At 42.8% G+C, this 15,830-nt stretch overlaps 1 protein-coding gene across 4 annotated transcripts in view; it reads left to right on the plus strand.

Moving 5' to 3' along the window:
• Positions 1–15,830, plus strand: part of HECW2 (HECT, C2 and WW domain containing E3 ubiquitin protein ligase 2) — a 368,867-nt gene that overhangs the window by 221,324 nt on the left and 131,713 nt on the right. For all 4 annotated transcript variants that reach the window (XM_082689013.1, XM_082689011.1, XM_082689012.1 and 1 more), the window contains 3 exons: positions 5,885–5,979; positions 10,973–11,048; positions 15,246–15,415. In XM_082689013.1, the coding sequence (XP_082545139.1) occupies positions 5,885–5,979; positions 10,973–11,048; positions 15,246–15,415 (341 nt within the window). The remainder of the gene's footprint in view (positions 1–5,884; positions 5,980–10,972; positions 11,049–15,245; positions 15,416–15,830) is intronic.

Consider the following 15,830-nt stretch of genomic DNA (forward strand, 5'->3'; position numbering starts at 1 on the left):
AGGTGTATTCTTCATAGTATAGTCTGTGTCTTTCACACATCACTTTTTTACCCCATATCTGGCTACAGCAGACCTAAGGGGACTTCCCAGCATAATGAAGTTTTGCTTAAACCTTGGGAGCTGATGGCATGGAATTTAAAAAGAATTGCGGGGGTGGGGGGGCAGTTAGAGAGCTTCTATATTTTCAGTCTCTGATCTTGAAAACTTAGGACATTTAAAAACTTTTGCTCTCATCTTCAGAAAGAAAATTTATCTTTAGCTCATCAGAAGTTCAGGCAAAATAAAATTCTGTGAACATTGACCTAAGTTCATGGGCAAACCTTGATTTGAGCGCTGTCTAAGCTATTTCTGAATGTAAAGATGGCTTTAGTTTGTCTAGATAAAGCCCCAGAGGAGGCAGGCTGCCCAGACTTCTATTATTACAGGGCCTACTTAAATGAATTTGAAGGACGAAGACGGGTTTAATTTGGGGCAGATGACCTTCCCAGGCGCTGGACAGGAGGATCAGCTTCCTCTGCACCTACTTGTCATAAGACTGTAGACTCGGATGAGCTTAGTTTGCTGAAACCGAATGGGTCATCTTTGCAGGATGCATCTTGAGTTTGGAAATCTAAAAGGTTTCTAAGTTGTCCCGTCATGCAAGGCTGTCCCTGTTGGTCGATAGTCTTACACAGATGATGGTCATTTATTGATTCATCCAGACCCGCTTTTGTCGTTCCTTCATTCCTTCCATTCATATGTCCGTCTGTCTCTCCCCAGACATCACGAGGTATTAAGTTCCAACCTTGTGTCACATGGCTCTTCTAGGAGCTCACCAAATCCCGGATCGATGAATGAACTTGGAAATAGCAAAACTCACTACTGTGTGCTAAACTGCTTTCTGATCATTGAGGATAATATCAGGAAATCGATAATATATGATCCAGTGTTTTCACGTATCTTACCTGTCTCAGTCCTAGGAAGTAGGCTCGAGGAGGAAACGGGCCATCAGAGATGTAAGTGGCTTGCATCCGTAAGAGCCTCGTCTCTGATTGGCACTCTGATTAATTAGTATACTTTCCAGGATGCAGTGCCTTGCCAAAACAGAACCTTTATGGGAGGCTTTAGGTGGGTGGGGGGAGGGCAGGTGGCCTGGGCCTCTTATTTGTACCGTCAGAGTCTTTGCTTTAAACATATCCATTCCCACCAACATCAGAATGACCTTTGGTCCTTTAGATGGAGATTTGGTGCTATTTATTTTCCACTCTCATACTTTAGTTTTGGGATCCTGTTCATCCTCTAATCCTATTAGGTTTCTGCTACATCCACACTGATATTGTCTGTCTTTGATTTTCCTGATTGTGTATCTGAGCTTTAGCAGAGGAGGGCTTGGCTGCTCAGGCCACGTTGGCCCTTGTTAAAAGACGACGACTTGCAGGAACATATAAATGGTAAGTTCACCTGTCACTGGAAACATGGGCAGATTTCCTCAAAACCATGAGGACTAGAATGTTTTACTTGGTCCAGTTTGTGAATTCTGAATAAAAGATCCTATGAATAGGAATCAGGATACGAAGATTATAATAAAAGCATTTAGGGCAATAGTTAAAATCATATTTTAGAATAAATTGCAGTTAGTTTGATTTAAAAAAAAAAGATTATTCTTTTTTTAAGATCTTATTTATTTATTCGAGAGAGTGAGAGAGCACAAGTGGGGTGAGCGGCAGAGAGAGAGGGAGAAGCAGGCTTCCCACTGAGCAGGGAGCCCGTTGTGGGGCTCCATCCCAGGACCCTGGGGTCATGAGCTGAAGGCAGACGCTTAACCGACTAAACCACCCAGGGACCCCTCAGGATTCTTCTTTTTAAATAAAAATTCTTGAGGGAAGAACATTTCCATTTCATCCATCTTGTGGTTCAAAATATTCGACTTCTAGAAACTTGGGAAATATACAGACTTTCTGAATAGGGACAAACTATTAGTGACTGCCTAAGTGAATCTTGTAGCTATTTAAGGTGATGTGCGAATTCCTAGTCTTTGAAACAAAACCATTCCGTACAGGGCATGGCCTGTGGAAACTTTTCAGAGGGCTTGAAATGGAGTTTTATACTGATGCCCAGAGTTAATGTAGTTGAGTTGAGATTACTTTTAAAAAATTACTTTTGAATACATAGTGTATGAAAAGAGTATAGGTAGTGTTTAAAGGTACAAACGGTAAAAGTGAGTATCTCCTCAACTTCATGCCCTGGTCCTCAGTGTCCCTCCCTGAAGACAACCATTTTACCAGTCTCACTTGATCTATCTGGAGATGTCCTACTCAGATACAAACCCAGAAACAAGATGACTGCTTTTAAAATGCAATGTCATTATCACAGTTATAGAAACCCCTTTACTTAGGTGCATGGTTATATTCCTAAACACTACTTGACATTCCTTCCACCTCCCTGACCTCCCCTCCGCACAAAACAAGCCTGAGGTAACGTGTGTCAGGATCCTCCTCCTGTCTGTGAGGGGATGGAGCTGATGTGCTGGTGCTCTGGGAGATGTCTTCATTTGTGTTTATGGAAATTAGTAAGTTAAACATTGAAAAATAAAGGGGCTTTTATGTCTTGTCAGCATTTAAATAGGGGCTGCCAAATCTCTATTGTAGGAACTCTATAAATGAAAGTATCCTGAAGATTCCCGAAAGGCACAAAAATATACTTCCATAATTCATGACTGGCTTCGGGAGAGACCTGTGAGAGAGGAAGATGCCATTTGGGTGGTCCGTCCTTCCTTCCTTCCGAGGCTAGAGCGGGCCCAACCAATGATAGTCCTCATGGGCTATGGGGGAGGCCTCACCTTCTCTTGCCTGCTGCCCTCTGAGGCAACATGCTTTTAATAAGTGGATTTTGGGGAGAGAAAATACTCTTGCTTTTTCTAGTCTGAAGGAATATGCGCACGCACACATACACACACACAGAGGCACACGTGTACCTCTTTCCATAATCTGAGGCCAATCTGAGGCCAATACAAGGCCAATACAAGGAGACTTCGGCTGCCGCATGGGGTTGTGGAGCGCCCGTTCTCGGGGGGATTGGGTTGTTCGTTGCCCCTCAGTCCTGCACCTGCCCTGCCCGTGCCTGGGGCTGGCCGGCCCTGCGGGGCGGGGGTTGGGGGGGCGGGGGTTGGGGGGGCGGGCTCCTCCCTTCTCTGGTGCCCGTCATCATTCACCTGCTCACTTTTACCTGTGCTGGATCCCTTTCTTGGAAGTAACTTTTTGTTTTCCTCTGCAGTTAGTGGTTACAATTTTTAGCTCAAGTAGAAGCATGAACCCCAGCTCCCCTTTTCTGCCCATCTTGAGTCATCTTCTAGGTTACCTCTTTGGACAACTAAAATGTTGAGGTACCTCGATCAGAATGCGGCGGCCTTTCCTCCCTCTCACTCCAAGGGACATTGGTTAGTTACACCAGTTTGTAGAATCTTGAGTGACCTCATAAAGCACTAACTAATATTTGCCGAGGAACGTTCCCCCGCAGCACAGAGTGTTGCTGTATTTTTAAGGGGCAGGACTGGTGTTCCGCTTGCGGAGCTGGGGCCTTTCAATCCAGGCGCAAATAACTAGAGACTTTTGTTATAGCAAAGAATTAAATGATATCCAGAATGGATTCACTAGCAAAGCTGTCTGGGCTATTCACATCCTACAAACAAAAATGAGACTTTTTTTTTTTTTTTGGTCCCATAGTCTATTACATAGCTGTCTCTTAACACCTTACAAAAGAGGAGAGAGCATCTTAATGAGAGGGAGTTGGGGGTCGATGTCTTCTAAAATGCACTTCCCTTTATGGGAAAAGAGCTGCTCTGCTCGCTCACTTACCATTGACCTGATCTGTGAGGTGCTGCTGCGGGCAGATTTGCAGAGGGCTGGTGGCCAGCGATCCGAGTGTGCTGCTAACGAGCTCGGCCAGCGCGCAGACCGCCGGCTCGCCACTGAGCTGGTTCTGCGTGGGCCGGTGCTGCACTTTGCTCTTATGGCAGACGCGCTGTTGGTCTTGGAAGAAAGCAAGTGGGGGAGGAAGAGGAAGGTCCGCTGCGATCTCTGCAGCCGTTACCATTTCAGTAATAACTGAAAGCTTGTGTCCGTGTTTGGGAAGGTCCTTTGCAGGGGTGTTCCCAGGCCAGTGGGGTCATAGCGAAGCCGGAATTCCTGCGCAGGCCGCCTAGCTGGTCCTCAAGCCCAGCACGCTCCTTCTCCTCTCCCGTTCGCCCCTCCTCACTCGCGCGGCTCCATTTTTCTCCTCTGGAAGTTTGAGTCCAGACCAGTTTGTGCCATGAGGTCTTTCTGGCTCCACTGCGTCCTCACTCATCCTCTCCGTGGTCTCTACACTCTGCCGCCTCTCGGCCCTTTATTTTTAGTGCTTGTCTCTTATGTCGTGTCCTGCCTGTAATCCTCATCCTCACAGCTACACCATGAAACACCGGCTAGACCAGAACCCCTCTCCGATTGCCTGGGCACGTGTTGTGGTGGGTGCCTGGGAAGGATCTCCTGCTTGATGATGCCGAGAACCTTGTGAACCACCGCATGTGAGCATCGTCCATGACGGAAACACTCACTACTCTGCCCCATGATAGTCAGTTTTTTGAGCTTTAGTATTTTGTCATAGATAGGAAAATAGAATATCATATTATATTCTTGTATATAGTACTTTAAATCCTGTATAAATTTCTAAAAGAGGGTTTTTCTTTAATCATTCTATCTTTCTCTTAAAATAGTCAAACCAAATACTCTACAAGAGGCCAGTCACACAGGGAGGAGAGTCAGTGGACTCTGAGCTCCCGTGGGGAAGTACATCTAGTTGGTCCCACTTTCTTAAGCCGGGCAGCTCAGCTGAGAGGGGAGCCCCACCCCCGCGGGCCGGGACTCTTCCCGGTGTCCTGCCGTCAGCAGCGTTGCGGTGTTACCCTGCACCTTGGCAAGAGGACACCTTGCAGTGACACTGCCGTGGCGCAGATACTCTGTACACACAGAAATTCTGGTGGCTGTGGGTTCTGTCTTTGACACGTTTTTGGCTTCATGGTCTTTGAAATTGTCATTACTTTCTTAAACCAATAATTGGCATTTGCATTGCTCTTTTATCAAGCTCAGACTATATATACATGCACACACGTGCATACACACAGACACATGCACCGCTGTGGGGAGAGAGACGTATGCCACGTATATATCCATATCTATCATCTCTCTGTCTGTCTGTCTATTCCTATCCATCTATCTGTATGGCAGTGGTTCCTGAATTTGATCCCCGGCAGTGGCTGCATTGAAGCCACTTGGAAAATTAAAATACAGATTTCCTCACACTTCAGAGTCTACGACTTCTTCACTTTGTTAGACTGCTCTTTTTGCTATTTCCACTGAAGGGGGCAGTCTGTGTCTATCATAGAGGTTGGGAGCGAAGGCTTTGGAATGGGACAGATTGGGTTTGAGTCCTGACTCTGACGTTTCCTGTTTGCTTGACCTTCGGAAGCCTTAGCACTTCTTCTGTGAAATGGGGACAGGCATCCCCACCCCCCAGGGTTGAAGTGAGGACTGACTAACAGCATGAGCCGAGACAAGCACAGGGTCTGAGGCGCAGTGGACCACCTGGGTCAGAGGTGGCTAGTTCAGTTCTCAGCACCACGCTATACCTATTTTGTGTGTTGTTTTTGTGCATTATGCTTCGTCTGTTTGGGACGTTTTTAGAAAACGCCAGACAGGAGTTGGTATCCTTTGTCTCTCTGATTGGGAAAGGAGGGATCACTGCAAGAGTCGCGAGCAGCATTTTCTGAGAGGCGATGTGGCGGATTTCTTCAGTCGATTCCTGAATGACTTGTCTCAATGTTTAAATTATTGTTTTTTGTTTTTTGTTTTTTTCCCTAATCGATTTGTAGCGGAGATAAAAATCTGTTTTAAATACTACCACGGCATCAGTGGAGCCCTTCGTGCGACGACCCCCTGCATTACCGTGAAGAACCCGGCTGTGATGGTGAGTGCCCCTCATTGTCCGCTTCCTCAGGAGGTCCCCAGGGCCACTTTCTATTTTTGCCAGCGCAGCCCAGGCAGAGTTATGGGGAACAATGAAAAAAGGAAATGCATAGCAGCATGGGCACCCGCTTAAGGAAAGGGAAGAACTTACAGGCTGCCTTACCTCGATCCATAACACAAATCAGTGGAAAAATCTGATTTGATTTGTGACAATCTGTAAATAGTCAGCTCCTCAGAGAAGCCATTCAGGAAGCAAACAAGTGAGTAGCTCATCAAACTTAGTCTAAATTTCATCTAGGTGACTGGTTGGGAGGAGATGGTGGCATTGCGTCGTAAGTGAGTTTAATGTACGTGAGCTCAGCGAGTAAAAGGGAAAAATAACAGTTTTAATCATGTGTGATTCTGCCTGCCAGTCAACTTAACAAGCTTTCACGCCAAAGAGTATAAGATGGGGATCGTGCGTGTGCTGTACCCTCAGGAGGTCTGAGCACCAGATCCCTTCATGCTGAGTTGGGCTCTAGGGCCTGAAGACACCAGACATTTTTGGTATGACATGGCCACTTAGAGGAAGTCAGTCTCTTCACCAGGTCTTCAAATGAACAGATACCGAATTTAGTTTTGGGGGAGCTGGTTATGTTGGCCTTTTGAAGGAGAGAATGTCCCCATTTCCAACATGGTACTTTCCAAAGGATTGCTTTTTTCAGTTTTGTCATTTTTTCACTCCATTGACTGACTTTGGAATCTAACAGCTTTGTAAGATGTACTTCATTGTACAGGGATGGTTGGGTTCAGGTGGTTTGAGGAGATTCTTTGAGTCTAAGATATGTAAAGCATTGTAGTTTCTATGAGCCATTAATAAAAATCAGGCCATGAACGTTCAAGAGAAAAACATTGACTCCCACAATATAGAATCTTCGTAAGAAAGTGTTTCGGTGTGTGAGTGTGTGTGTGTGCATGTCTGTTGTGTGTATGTATGTGTTTATAGACCCATGCATTTTTGGAAATAGACAAGTGGCCATGTTGACTCCCTGAAATTCAGAAAGTCATCTCTGCAGGTGGCCTTTTGAAATTGTCCATACCCACGATGCGGTATCATGAAGTCTTTCTTTTTCATGTATTCATTCAAACAGATATTCACTGGGTACCTGCTAAGTACCAGACATTGCACCCACCCCCAGGGATGGCAGGATAAGCCAAAACCCAGTCCTTTCTCTCACATTTGGTGGGGACAAGGACAGCAGTTAAATTAAATTACGTTTCTTTGAGTGATAATCACTATGAGGAGGAGTAAAATGGGACTATGACAGCATATACTGGTAGATTTCTCTTGATTAAGGCCATCAAGGGCTTCCTTGAAGAAGGTGTGTTTGCAGGACAATCTGAAGGATGAACAGGAGTTACTTATGTGGAGACGGGGAGGGAAGAACATTAAAGAGAGTAGGAATCGTATGTGTAAAATCTCCAGCATTTAAATATTCTTCTCACATTTGAATTACATTTGAGTTCCCATGTAATAAACATCGTTTAGAATTTAAAAGAATAATCCACATTTACTATACAAGATTTTGAAGGTCAAGAGGAGAATAACAATTATCAATTACAAAATCTGCCATGTTACATACTAAGCACTGGTATATGCTTTAATTAATCTTCTAAAAAACTATAAAACTGGGAAAGTGAGTTTTTTGTAATATTAAAACCTTTGAAAAATTAACTTTGTATGAAATTAGATAGTAGCTTCCAAACATGGTTTTCTGGATTCAGATTTTCTTAGACTTGAGCAATTTCAGTGATCAGGTATCATCGAAGACAGCAGGACTTCCAGGCTGGTGAACATCGATCTCATTCCATTGATTTTGCATTGAGATTACTCTCTCAAAGCCTGTGGATAGTTTGGAGATCATTAATTTGCTTCAGACGGGTTTTATAGAACCTTAGAAGCTTCCCAGATACAGCTCCTGCCATCAGAACCAAATATTTTGGTTCGAAGGATGACTAATGAAATCGGTGGTCAATAGATTTCTGACCGAGCTGAGACAATTGGGTCTGTATCCAAAACTGGAAGGCTGAGCCCCATGGACACCTCGTGATGCTGTGTTTCTATTCTGGCCTGGTGGCCACCTCCTTATATGACTTGCGTCTAGTTAGTGGTTGACAGCACTGACATTGACGAAGCCCTTCGTTGTAATTATTCCGTGACCATGTGCAAAGAACAGTCGTGGGAGAAGTAACTGAGCAGCTCTGTAGGGGAGGAAACGAGCTGCCATCCTCATCCCAATGCCCCCTCTCTCGTATGTCCTCCTGCAGTGAATCAGGGATTGAAAAGAGTTGTGTCTCTTCTGTCATTTGCACGTTTACGTCATTGTCATTCATCAGAATACACAGTGATACGTGTCTCGGGCTCTCAGAACAGGAAATCCTCTGGCTTCAGGGACAGATAAAAGCTGGCATCCCTCACTACCACGTATTGTTCCAACACTCGATTGTCGGAGTTGCTTCTGGGTTTTCCTGGAAGGAATCTATGGAGTGAGTTTATTTAAAAACTGCTCTCTAAACATCGAGTGCTTTTATCCCTGATGTCCCTATATCTAGCGACAGTGTTTGGCCTTTCCTGGCTTTATTGTCATGAATGATAACATTGAATTTGTTGAACATTATTTGAGATGAACATTTGCCACAGTTGTAGTAAAGGACACAATCTGTAAATTCTGGGAGAATTGTTTCACATTAGCCTTTTGTCAGACAGTGGCCTATTTTTCAAATGAGCATTCAAAGGCATTTTCTTGTGTTTCTGTAATAGCTTCCAACATTTTGAATAGGCTTAAGTGAAGACAAACCATGAACCTTTTCCATCTCATTTAACTCACTTAGCATCAGTATGGCTTAGCAGGAAGAGACATCGTGTTTTGGAGGGCACAGATCTTACTGGGCAGTGTCGTCCGTTGGAGGGGAGGCTACGGTTCACCAGGGGTCTGACTGGCCCCAGGACTTGGAGAAGCAGGTGGCCGAGTGTCTGTCGCAGCAGTGTCCTGGGCTCCCTTACACTGTTCATCGCTCTGTAGCCCGGGGGGTGTGGGGTGAAGCCTGCGGGAGACCGTCATTGGCCAGTTTGCTGCTGTCTCTGTCCCGGTAAGCTGGGGATAATGAGTCAGAGGGGAACGCCACAATATAATAAGCCGCGCGTGCTGGTGGAGAGCCAACCCGGAATTATCAAGTAGTTGCTTTTCTGGATGAGATGAAGTGAGGAAGCCGGGGTGGCACCCTCGCATATTGCTGATGACATTTGAAACATTAGGAATCAGGCAGGTGCCATACCAAATAGTGCTGAAGAAGGGACCGGAAGTAGAGAAGGAAGTAGACATTTGTATTTCACAATTTGAATGGAATTTTTTTTTTTAAATGCTCAACTTTGCTTAGATTAGTAGTTTTTATCTCTTCGCAGTATATGATTTTTTAAAATTAAGTATAATTAACAGACAGGGTTAATATTAGTTTCAGGTGTACAGTATAATGATCAACAATTCTGTGCATTACTCAGTGCTCATGGTGACAGGTGTGCTCTTGACTCTCCATCACCCGTTCCTCCCACCCCCCCCCCACCTCTCCCCTGGTAACTACCAATTTGTTCTCTGTATTTAAGAGTCTGGTTTTTTTGTTTTGCTGTTGTTGTTTGTTCATTTGTTTTGTTTCTTAAATTCCATAGATGAGTAAAATCATGCAGTATTTGTTTTTCTCTGAGTAGCTTATTTCATTTAGCATTCTACTCTCTAGCTCCCTGCCTGTGGTCACACATGGCAAGATTTCATTCTTTTTATGGCTGAGTAATGTTCCACGGTGCATATGTACCGCATCTTCTTTATCCATTCATCTATCTGTGGATGTGGGCTGCTTCCATATCATGGCTATGGTAAATAATGCTGCAGTAAACGTCGGGGTGAATATATCTTTTCAAACTAGTGTTTTCAATTTCTCTGGTTAAATACTCAGTACTGTAATTACTGGATCATATGACAATTCTGTTTTTAATTTTTTGAGAACCCCACTTGCTGTTTTCCACTGGCTCACCAGTTTGCAATTGTTGGTATGTGATTTTTAAAGGAGTAAGGGAGTGCTGCAAAGATTAGATTCAATGGTTTAATCTGAAATTTAGGAGAAAAATGTAGTTTCTATTTCCTAACTATTCAAGATATATTCTGCCTTCACTTCTGTCTCGTAAAGTATTGTGGGCATCTTTTTTAGAGAAACAGTAAACTCTGTTTTCCTAGTATACTAACTATAAATTGAGCACTAATTGTACCTAAATTGAGAGGAAGCCTGGATCTGCTTTGTGTTCCGCAAATGACTAATTTCAAGTGAGATGTAATTTACTTGAAAGCCTTTAGGAAAACTTTTTACAATGCAATAACCAGTTAAACAGCACGGCCAACTCTTGTCATTGCTAAGTTATCATCCCACGTGCCCTGTCCCTGCAGCACGAGGAAATGGGAGTTTGCAAGGGCAATGGGACACTCACGTGGTCACCCAGAAATATTTGGCAAGAGAGGATAGTTCTGCGTATTTGTGGATGACCTTGCTATAAGTCACCTGTGTAGTTTATTCTATGTTTTCCTGATCTAAAGGAATTTAGTGTTTAGTTTTTAACTTGAAGGATTATTTTAATATGCTAATAGCAATATAAGTGTACTTACTATATCTCAACTATATTCTTATCAAAGAAATAAAAGGACGTGAAGTAGGTTGATGCATATCCCAGGGAATTTCGAAGTTTGTGTTGCTTTCATTTGTTGTAAAGACTAAATTGAGGTATGATGCTCTCATCTCTGAGAATATGCATTTGTGTCTCAATTCCAAGATTTATAGCCTATAAAAAGGCACATGCTACAATGCATCTTTAACACAAAAAATCATCATATTTGCAAATGCACGTGGCTTCTTAAGAAAGTTGAGTACCACACTACACTGTGAAACTTCTAATACGTGCTTTTCCTCTGCAGATGGGTGCAGAAGGCATGGAAGGAGGTGCTTCTGGAAATCAGCATTCTCGGAAGCTAGTTAGCTTTACCTTGTCAGGTAAGGATGTCTTTAAACATGATGTCCAGTTTGGAAGTGTATAATTTCAAAGGCGTGAGTGGCCATTTTGGTCTATAGATTCTCATATATGATATATGAAATAGTTACTTATATTATTTATTTTATATTATTTGTATTATTTATATTTTTGGTAATGTTCTGGAAATTCAAATATATTTCTTACCATTAGATTATTAATATAAGCTCAGAGATGATTTCTTCCACCAGGTTTTATAGAGATAAAAAGACTATATAAGTGTGTATCTTTACTTTAAAAGAACACTGTAGTGTAATATGTGCCTACCCCACAGTAGAACTTTGATTATTGAAAACAAGGTGTGGTTAGCTCATCTAGAGAAAGGAAAAAGTTGGAGACTAAGAAAAATAAGCCAAGGGATGCTCCTATTTCTGTGGAGAAATACACATTAAAGTTGGAAAGCTGATAAGACAATTTTTTTTGTTTATTTTCAGGTTAGTGAAATACTGTAATTGCTTGTATATTTATGAAAAACAAAAACAAAAACACTGCTTTTCAGATTGTAAGTTGGAACTCATTTGTGTTTTGTAAGTTTAACTTATTTGAACCCAGCAGTTTAAAAAAAAAAGAATGCAGGAAAAGAAATCAGAGTTTTACACTAAAGGGAAATATTTTTTCATAGAACATCAGTATATACAAACTGAAAACTTGCACACACAAAAAGGACACACATCTATGCATATATATCCTGGATCTCAGAGTAAAATAGGTTTCGTATATAGGTTATGGTGAAATAAATTTGAAAGCTACTGATTTAAAAAAATGATTGGCTTTTAAAAGTCAAGAATGTGCTAAGAAAATCAGTATTTGAAATGGACTTTTAAAACAGACAACGGGCTAAGAAAATCAGTATTTGAAATGGACTTTTAAAACAGACAACGGTGCTACAATCCACACAAAATGCAGACTAACAGATGTCTGTCACTGTAAGATGTTTTGTTTTCACTGTTCCATGGGAGCAGTGCTTCTGAAATTTAAATTAGATTCACTTTTCTTGGCTGCAAAAAGTGTTGTGAATGAAATTGACAATTCTCAAGAGTGAGAGAAAACTGATCTTGAAAACAGACATTTCCATGATGCATAATTACCACGTATGACGAAAGTGTGCACATTAGTTCATTGCTGGCCTTGGCCTTCGGAGGGTCCATTTCTGTTCTGGCATGTTCCTTCTCCTCCATGGGAGGTTGCTTACTATGAAAACCTTTTTTGCTTTGATTCTCTGGTGAATGTCAGAAGTTGTAAACTGGTGGCTAATGGTTCAGATTTGACCAATACATATGTTTCAGTTGGACCCCTCAGGGTTTAAAATGTATCTAGTTTTTTAGAAGGGCGCTTAGAAGTACCAAGGCTGGTGGTACGCCTCCCTCACCCCCGTTATCTGCATGTCTCCTGAAAACTCTTATTTGACTATGCTTTAGACCTTCACAGTCCTTAGCGGCCACAGGTACAGAAATCCTTCATTTATAGGTTAGGAACAAGGAACCAACCTCCATGGTTCAGAAAATTTCAAGTTTGACCATCCCATGGTTTTCTTAGTTTAGAAGCACTGCCCTCCACTTTCCAGTGGATCCGTATCATCCTAAATATGATATACACATACTGATTTTGACTCGAGCGGATGCTAATTAACTCCCCATATAAGCATGACCATCTAGAAGCTGAAAATCCTAGGATATTTTCCTAAAATGTAAGAAATAAGCTTTGTGGCACCCCTAAATGCTGCTGCTTTAACTATAATTTCCTCCACCTTTCCACCTCAATGCACATGGTGGCTGGCTACTTTGTAACTGTTGTATTTCCTAATGTATTGTCAGGTATTTGCAGATGGTACAGACATGGCCAAAAATTATAGATGAAATCAATTCTGTAATGGTAATTCTGAAAAATTAACCCCCTTGTAGCATGTTGACAGTGAATGGTAATATTTATTAATATTGATTAAGCTCTGTAGAATGGCTACCTGCAGGTGTTCTACTCTTGATTAGGCAAGTGGGCACACAGATAATTAAATTCTACATCTACAACAAAAACTGCGCTTAGATGAATATCTTCATCTTCTTCTTCAAATAAGACTTTAAACTAGGATAGTTAACATGTTATATACCTTTGTAACTTTGAGTTCTTTTTTGGTCTGTGAGGTTATGTGGACATTTTTGAGCAATAAAATATGTGAAAGGAAAAGGGAGAAGCACGAGCGGAGCCGAGATGGATAAGGAAGCGGAGTGCTCAGACTACAAATAATTGATAATTTCTTGTATTTATTAAGGAAGATTTCTTTGTACAGTGTTCCTTGTGGCCATATTTGGTGCGAGGGCTATTTAATAGTGACAGCTTTCATCCTGGTGGCTTAATCTCCCGAAGGGATGCTTTTTTGTTCAAAGGAATGCTTTGCATGAATAATTCAGCCCTGTCAGGCTTTATAGCAGCCATTTCTGTACATGTTACTCCTCACTGACTGCAAAGAAATCCCTTCATTAGGAGTCGATTTAATAGCTAAAGAATATTATTCTTCTGTCTTTGAGTCTGAGGCGAGCATAATCAAGAAAGGTAAGAAAATAAATATGCAAACTGTGTTTTTCTCTTACAGCTATTTTATGCTAACTAAAGCCAAGTGCAAGCATGTAGCATTATTAAGTGGATCGTCAAAGGCAGAGGCTGTATTAGTAATGACTCCACAGCTTGTGCAGTGCCAGGGCTGGGGCTGGAGGGCTAATGAGTTACAGGCGTTTCCCTGAATGCCCGTCTCGCTCCTTACTCATCCTTCCCATCTGCCACTGGTTTTCAGATCAAATACCTTACAGTTTTCATGCAGTGTCCTTAACAGGAGGGATTCTTGGTTGAGTTTTTCCACCTTTGCCGACTATTAAAATGGCCTCCTCGGCTGCCAGTTAGCTGTCGCTGGACAACACACTAGGCCACAGGTTCTCGTCGGCCATGGGTGAGCCTCCTCCAGGCAGCCCTCCCTGGAGACTACAGTTCTGTGGGCAACCCCAGGCCAGTTTTGTCCTACTAAGAAAGACTGTGTTTCAAGAATGGGCTTGTGGGGCACCTCAATGGCTCCGTTGGTGGGGCCACTGACTCCTGATCTCAGCTCAGGTCTTGATCTCAGGGTTGTGTGTTCAGGCCCCATGTTGGGCCCATCGTGGAGAAAACATTAAAAAAAAAAAAAGAATGAGCTTGAGTACGGTGACTCAGGGGACCTCGTATAATTTGGGGTCACCACAAATGACCAATCTGGGTAATCTAAAGGTCTTTGAAGCTTCAGCAACATCTGCAGAATTTCTCTCAGGACCAGAGGTCAGAGGGCTGCCTGGACTGATTACAATCGCATCAGGCTACTTAGAAACCGTCTATGACTGCAGGAACTTTAAAGATCACTTAGCTCTTGGGCCAGCCTTACCCAAACGGATATTCTCAGAAAGGTCTTGAGGACCCAGTGGGTCTGGTTTATTGCTTGACATGTTTGCATCCCTTGGCCTGACTCCTTTTAAAAGTATCAGTCTCTCCATGTACCAGACTTTAGCCAGGCATTTTGGCTGCTCAGCTAGTGTGAAATGAGAGCTGGCGAATCTAAGACGAGGCTGGGACATTCATCAGGTATGTAGGGTCCTAAACAGTAACCCCATAATTACTTAATACGGCAGATGGCATTCACATTTTTAAGAAATATTTCTGGCCTCCTTTTCCCCCCAATATTTAATACATTTGTGGAGTATATATGACATTTTAAATGTGGGACAACTGAACGTGTACTCTCGAGTTTTACCCCAAATTAAACATAGGTCTATAGTTTCATGTATGTAAGTAGATGATTTAACTTTTCTCTCATGAAAGAACATATGAGCATTCTTTTTGGAAAAAATCAACTGTTGCGCAAGAATTTCTCTCAAGACACTGTTTGAAATGCTGGTTGCCAGACCACGTGATGATGCATGTTAGAATCAAAATGGCATCTAGGAAAAGTCCGTTCGGGTGGGTAAGGTGAGGATAAATATTTGGCTTCACTTTTGTTGCCTGTCAGGAGACCCCCCTCTGCCGGAATCCGTCATAATCCACTTGTCCTCACTTACCTAAGCGCTCACGGTGTGAGGAACTTGGTTGCTGCTTTGCTGTTGTTTACCCCCTCTCTTTCTCGCCCGCCCTCCTCTCCTCCTTTTTAGATCTTAGAGCAGTTGGGCTAAAGAAAGGGATGTTCTTCAATCCCGACCCTTATCTTAAGATGTCCATTCAGCCAGGGAAGAAGAGCAGTTTCCCCACCTGTGCCCACCACGGACAGGAGAGAAGGTCCACTATCATCAGTAACACCACTAATCCCATTTGGCATCGAGAGGTAAGATGATCCTCAAGGCTCTTCTCCTTGACCGGAAGTTGGCCAAGTCCTTCCTTGTTCTGCGTATCACTGAGCTGTTTATGAGCACAGCAGGACGACTGAGGGGTCTCCTGCTTCTGTTGGAAAGAGGCTCTGAAGGGAAAGAGAGAGTCCCTTGTGGCCAAGGCCAGGTGTAGAGCAAAACAAGTGAAGTCCTTACCTCAGGAACATGACTTAAGGGGGGGCCAAGAGACTCAGTCATCAAAATTAATATTTTAATGAAATATTTTTTTCACAAAAATCAAAATCAATGCAAAAAAATTCATAATAACATATTAAAATGGCCTCCTCGCCTGGCAGTTAGCTATCATTTTAAATAAGGGCAGGGTCAGTAACCGTGCCTTGCGGCGCCGTGTGAGAGCCTGAGGCAGAAGGA

This window comes from Mustela nivalis (assembly GCF_964662115.1).
Source record: "Mustela nivalis genome assembly, chromosome: 11".
Lineage (NCBI taxonomy): Eukaryota > Metazoa > Chordata > Mammalia > Carnivora > Mustelidae > Mustela > Mustela nivalis.